Source organism: Dreissena polymorpha, chromosome 7 (assembly GCF_020536995.1).
Source record: "Dreissena polymorpha isolate Duluth1 chromosome 7, UMN_Dpol_1.0, whole genome shotgun sequence".
NCBI classification, from domain to species: Eukaryota; Metazoa; Mollusca; class Bivalvia; order Myida; family Dreissenidae; genus Dreissena; species Dreissena polymorpha.
This window is the reverse complement of record NC_068361.1, coordinates 31,992,616-31,999,835: the sequence shown is the minus strand read 5'-3', so window position 1 is coordinate 31,999,835 and position 7,220 is coordinate 31,992,616. Positions and strand designations below refer to the sequence as shown.

The window sequence follows — 7,220 nt, the reverse complement described above, 5'->3', positions numbered from 1 at the left end:
TTTTATTGAGACAAAGGATAAAGCACTTTTTATTTGACGCTATAATTTTTTATTGTCGCGTTAGCATTCAAATTTGGAAGCGTGTTTCCAAAATTCGGATTACAAATAATGCTCAAATCAGAATCAAACGAAACATTTACAGCTGTGCGCAATTAATTCAACGATAATCTGTTTAAAAGCATCAAATGAATGCTCCCATGTAACAACGCTACTCCGTATAATACACTTTTTAGAATGCTTTTTTTTACGTAAAAAATAATTTACACTGCTTTGTTTTGTTTACCTTTTTATCATTATTTTGGATGGCTTTTCTGGACGAAATGTGAATGAATTTTTGTAAAATTTTCGTACCGGTATGATGAAAATCATATCGCAATACAAAAAAATACAATATGCGGATTGCGTATTGCGATATATACCGATATACCGGTATATTGTTGCAGCCCTAGTAAATGTTCAGTAAAACTATTTCCTCGCTAATATCATAACGAAAACGAAAATTTGCGAATCTGAAACAACTTTTTTCAATTTTATTAAATTTACCAAACCGTGAAAAGATCCCTTTAAGGCAATTATCAGTGAATGTATGTTGGTGCTTATCAAATATACATAAATAAGCTTGACGAAAAAAGGCTAGAGAAAATTGACATATTTATGTGCAAACTAATTACTTTATTTGAATGCTCATTATTCACGTGTTATAGCGTTTAATACTTTCCAAACTTCTTTAAATGCAAAATGACTAAAAGGATTCGTATCATCCGCGCATTTTCAGCGAATTAAGGTTGTGGATTTATTCACTATTCAAACGGCTTTACATGTGTTTGAAACACAAGTATTGTTGAAACAAATGTATGCCGCAAAACATGGGTTTTTGTGTGATATGTCAATTTAAGCAATTTTAGATACTGAAAAAAATGCCTTTTACATTTTTAAATCCAAGAAAGAAAGCACTACAACAACACCATTAACACCTTTGTATCAGCACTTTTTATGTGCAATATATACAACAAATAAAACAGTTTGGGTTCTAAGGCCCCTTCTGTACCAAACTTAGCCAGTAAAAATGGTGGCGGAGGCCAATAATTTCCCATCGGAGCCCTGTACAAGAATAATTGTTATGTGCATTTCAACTGTTTTATGTTATAAAGTAAATCATTAAAACATGCAAAGTTGTTTGGGTATAATCCAAAGCTTTTCTTTAATAAAATCTGTCTTGTTCTAAGAAAACTGGGCTTAATGCTTGTGCGTAAAGTGTCGTCCCAGATTAGCCTGTGCAGTCCGCACAGGCTAATCAGGGACGACACTTTCCGCTTTTATGGTATTTTAAATTTGAAGGAATTCGTCTCTTACCGAAAATCAAGTTTAAGCGGAAAGTGTCGTCCCTGATTAGCCTGTGCGGACTGCACAGGCTAACGCACAAGCAGTAAGCCCAGTTTTCTCAGAACAAGACACAAACTGTATTATTAATTTTCATTTTTTCAGACAATAGAATGCTTACATGTAAAAATGCAGTGTTTATTTCAATCAGAGCGACTATATTTCGCCTGTCTTTAATTTCTAAGTTATCAAATGCCTTCAAACAACGATCACCTAACACCAGCGAACAAACACAATCTTTAAAGATTAAATGGCGGGGAGACATGTAATATAAACGAATCGTTTTCTCATTTATCGTTCATACTTGTAATTGCTTTCGCTACGCTGAAATTGAACAAACATCACAGTTACAGGCAAATTATTAATATTGAATCTTATTTTATCGGATTGTAATTAACTCCCGTAATAACTCAATTTAGTGAATACACATCGCCTCTTCGCCCCGAGGTAAAATGGATAACGGGATTCTATTGGGGCGTGTAAACTGAATGGGCGGCAACTTCAAAAGAAAAATGAAAGGTGCCGAATCAGATTGCATCCTTGCACTGCAATATTTCGATGGAAGCGACAAGGTATAAAAACGAATACACACCTCTTAATTGGTTCATATTAGTTCGTTACTTAACGTTCATTATTCGTAATTTTGCGTATTTTTCCAAATTTTGTTAACACTGACATTTAATTGAATATAGTTTAGTATACATGGAACCCTTTATTTGAACAGAACATTAAATACTTTGATAAGTTGACCAATTAAAGTGACAATGAATATGTGATTTAGACCGGTTGTATAGTGTGCAGGATACAGATATGAGCATTTTCCGAGAACCAGGAATGCCTCAGCTTCAGCCGTTTTTGTATGATCTTCCTCGATTTGACGTGGCGTCCACAAGACATGTGACGTCATCATCTCCGTTGCATCATCTCCCGTATCTAGGTTCGGGGACTCTTGTTGAAAGGTTGCTTGGTAAGTGTGTTTATGTTGTTTAATCTTTAACGTGGAATCATTCATCAAATGTGTCTTGTTCTGAGAAAACTGGGCTTAATGCTTGTGCGTAAAGTGCCGTCCCAGATTAGCCTGTGATTAGCCTGTGCAGTCCGCACAGGCTAATCAGGGACGACACTTTCCGCTTTTATGGTATTTTTAGTTTGAAGGAAGTCACTTGTTACCGAAAGTCAAGTTTAAGCGAAAAGTGTCGTCCCTGATTAGCCTGTGCGGACTGCACAGGCTAATCTGGGACGGCACTTTCCGCACATGCATTAAGCCCAGTTTTCTCAGAACAAGACACAAATTATACTTATCACGAAGTCAATGTTTCTGTTAAATGGAAATGGGTCGTGCTCTGAGAAAATGGGGTCTAATGCATGTGCGTAAAGTGTCCTCCCAGATTAGCAAGTACAGTCCACAAAGGCTTATCAGGGAGGACACTTTCCACCCAAACAAGATGTTTACTAAGAAGATACTTTCTTTAAACAGGCAATATAATTTAAAAGCGGAAAGTATCGTCCCTGATAACGTGACACTTAACACACATGCATTAAACTTTGCATGCTGTGAAATTTGTCGCCTGCTAAAATGTCGTCTGCTGAATTTCTAAAATTAGCATTTTTTTCGATTTTTTTCAAAGAATACTATCAGAATAGTACACAGTTTGGATCATGATGAGACGCCACGTTCTGTGGCGTCTCATCTGGATCCAAACTGTTTGAAAAGGCCTTCAAAATTCGGTTCCAGCGCTAAAAGGGTTAAACCCTCTTTTCACAGAGCACATCCCAAATACATGTCTGCGGAATTTTTTTGCCTTTCATGCAACTATAAAGGAGATACCTGGCACGGCGTTGTTGTTTGTGTTTATTTTCGATTTCACTGATAAATCCTTTATTCAATAAAGATATATATACTCCTGTCTAGGTGAACACATTCCTTACTACGGTGTTATTTTCATTATCGACGTCGTGAGGAAAGCGCTTAAATGGAAACAATTGCATAAATATAATAAATTATAATATATATTTAGGTTCACTGAACTATGACCATCGGATGTACGTTCGTCGTAGCGCCATTGGTGGTAGTAAACCGAAAGTTGCTACACATAGTGTTGTTCAGAAGATTGAGGCGTACAAGAATGAGAATCCTTCAATATTTGCATGGGAAATCAGGGACAAACTGTTGTCTGACGGTAAGAAAACGTAAAGTGTATACCGATAGCTTACAAACCGGCTGAACTATGAAGGATATATTTTATTCAACATTGTTACTCGGAATTGATTTTTGCTAAGAAGATATTTTTCTTTAAATGAAAAATATCATACAAGCGGAAAGTGTCATCATGATTAACCTGTGCGAACTGCACAGGCTCATCTAGGACGAGACTTTACGCACATGTATTAAATCCCCTTTTCACAAAGCACGGCCTATATGTACATCGCTAAATAAATAAATCAAAACACGAATACGCACTTAAAAACGTGTTATGTTGTGATTATGTAGATCTACGACAGTTCGTGTTTTTGTTGTTGTTATCAAGACATTGATACAACCACACACTGGTCCCTTTTTATAATACTCGTTGCCATTGTTTTGATAAACTTACAACGAATAGTATGTGTATTATATATCAAAATTTATGTGGTTTTATGTTCAACCTGTAACTGTTAGATTGGGTATGACGCTTGATGCTTTTTATGAAAATGAGTGTAATTAATCAATGGGGCCGCTGTAGATGACAAGTATGGACTGATATTCTAAAAAGAAAGTACGTACAGTCAGACAACAAGTGACACATTAGGAGTAAAAACTCAGTTACAGGGTCGTGTTTATATCAAATTAATACTTGAAGGTCAAAGCTTGTTGCCAAATAACCAACGACCGGAAGTTTATATGTGTAGATTCAAATCACTCGTGATATAACCCCATACGCATCTTCACTTTCGGACGTTGGCTATATGAAAACATATTAAGACAAAAGTGTATGTTTACTTCTACAACGCTATTAACTCGACTGTCACATATCATTTATAAGAAACAGTTTATGCACGAATTTACTGTTTTAATTGCGATTTACGATTGAGGTTTCATATTTAAAATGTTCTTCACTTGAACTTTCTTCGCTCTAATATAATTTGAATTAGAAGATATTTAATTACCATGCTGTTTTTTTTCTTAATATACGAAATCAACTCATGCTTGATTTTAATATATTAGACGGAAGGCCACGTAGCCTTTAGTAACAAATAACATATTTTTGAACTATTAATTATGAAATAATTACGCATGAAAAGTATAATATTTACATGTATATGTTTTGACATTATATTGTTCAGGGCTTTGCACGGAAAACAATGTTCCAAGCGTTAGCTCCATTAACCGGATATTGCGAAACAGGGCGTCAGAGCGGGCAGCTCTAGAATACACCAGGATCGCTTCGCGGTCTTTCTTGCCTCTGTTTCCTCCATATTGGAACGTGAAGACGTCACATGATCACGCATGCGCGATGTTCCAGCCAGCCTTTTCCGGTGTGACTCAAACGATGTGTGAACAGAAGGAAAAAGAAGTGGAGGCAATATCAGGTACACCAGACTGGAAATGCTTTAAAAACTGATTTTACAACAAGACTCTTATAATAATGTATGCAAACGACGAACGTCTGGAATTATGTCTCACACAAAAACTGGTGATTTCAGTCCGATGGATTCCAACAAGAAAGCTTTATTATGTCGTATATTTCAGGGGCCTTTTAACGTTTTGGTTAATTGACTAAATTAAAAAAAGTTTCACATTCGCTTACACTTTCTTTGTAGTTATGATAGTTGTAAAAACAAAACAACAACAAAATACTGAATATTTACCATGCTAAAAAATATCTATTATATGCATATTTTGACAATTTAAAAACATTAAAATAATAACGCGTTGAGACGCGAAACGATTGAATAATTTAAAGAGTTCTGTTGTTGTAGTTATATTCTGTGATACTACGAGGATTGCTTATATAAGGTATAAAATACATCGTTAATTGTATAAGCACGGGTGGCCATAATACATCATATGAAAAAATGCAAAGAACTCATTTGGTCATATTAGCATTGCATACAACATAAACAATGTAAAAATGATATATATTACAGAATCATTGACTCGAGTGTTAAATTATGTAGGGGCTTCTATGAAAGTATAATATTAATAAATCCCCAAAATTCGTTTTATCCCTAAACGCGACACTCAATGTACCGGTAGTTCTTGTTCCCAAAATTTTAAATTGAGTAGTTTAAAATGTGGTAATATTGAACATTGTTATCTAGCTGCATGTTTGACATCAATTATTAACATGCAGTTGACGACGATGACACCGTACATGAATGTGACGGTTTCGACAACCCCAAACTACGTCGCAACCGTACCACATTCACTCAAGATCAGCTGGACATTCTAGAACGGGAATTTGTTAAAAGCCATTATCCGGGGGTAAACACCCGGGAGAACCTCGCTTCAAAGACTAGCTTGTCGGAGGCACGAGTTCAGGTAAAATAATTATTAATAAATGATAGTTGCTTGTTTTAGATACAGTTAGCGAAATTTGATTTTTGTTTTTTTAAACAAATAAACCAATGCCACGTCTATTATCGTTTACATTTTAACGCCAGCTTTGGCGATTATCTCTGAACATATTTTCCTAAACGATGACCAGAAGATCGGAAGCAAGCGGTTATAACAAGCGAAATTGAAACAAAACATATCTTTTTAGATCAGATCAGTACTGTAGGCAATAAAAACACTATTAAGTTTAATGACTTCAATTCTCATATCAATAGTAATTACTTATGTATCGATAAGTGTACGTGTAATTTCAAAAACAAGGACATTGTTTCGAAGATTCATCATCTGTAAATGAACCATTACACGAAATGCCAGAGTGAATGGTTAAGTAGTTGTCTCATATTACAAAGACCCGCTTTCGTGCCCTGGTGACAAGGGCAACACTTTATATGTTGTTTTATGTGTATGTATGTTTGATAAATAGGAAATATTTATGAATGTTTTTTCGAGATAAAACCGCACACACACTTATAATTACAGGTCTGGTTTTCAAACAGAAGAGCAAAATGGCGACGACAGCAGCGAATCAATTTCATACAGACCTCACGGGAGATGTTGATGCGCTACCCCGTAATTCCAGTGGCCGAACGAGCGCATGGTTTAGCGTCTGACCTACAATTGCAAACGTCAGAAAATCCATTTATTAAGTCACGCATTACGTCACCGATAACGATTGGCAGTCAAGAATCTGCTTTTTACAAAAAGATACCAAATGACAAGGGGAGTAAATTTAAGTAATTTTGCTAGCTGTTTTTGATTAAAAAAATGTTTGAACTTGGAAACAACTACAGGGTTATTATCTGCGTTAAATTAAATAATACCGGCTAGTATTCATTAATGGTTTAAATTGCGTATTTTCAATATCAGTTTGCGCTTGTTCGGAATCAACAACACGTAAAACAATTCAATTATCATAAAAACAAGTATTTTAACGTGTAGTGAAACATGTCTGATGATGGTGTATGATTCTTTCTATCGCGTCCTTTAATATTATGCTAAACAACTGTATTCTTATCATCGTAGTGTTAAATTGTTTATGTATAACATTAGTTCTTTTAATATGAATTAAACTTAACACAATTGATTGCGCGCGCATATGTGCCTTTGTCTTTGTCATGCATATATGTGTCTTAGTGTATGAATCAAAATAAAGTAAAATAAGTAAATATGTTATTTTTTACCAAATATACAACATATAAATAATAAATGCCGTGCTCTGCGAAAAGGGGTTTAATGCATGTGC

The 7,220-nt window shown here is 35.2% G+C and overlaps 1 protein-coding gene across 1 annotated transcript; it reads left to right on the top strand.

Moving 5' to 3' along the window:
* The first annotated feature begins 1,803 nt into the window (after positions 1 to 1,803).
* LOC127839167 (paired box protein Pax-6-like) lies at positions 1,804 to 6,885 on the top strand. Its single transcript, XM_052367400.1, has 6 exons — positions 1,804 to 1,952; positions 2,175 to 2,347; positions 3,399 to 3,560; positions 4,705 to 4,950; positions 5,715 to 5,902; positions 6,458 to 6,885. Exons 1-6 carry the CDS (start codon positions 1,939 to 1,941, stop codon positions 6,713 to 6,715), a joined length of 1,041 nt encoding a protein of 346 aa, XP_052223360.1. The 5' UTR covers positions 1,804 to 1,938; the 3' UTR covers positions 6,716 to 6,885.
* Positions 6,886 to 7,220: the final 335 nt, after the last annotated feature.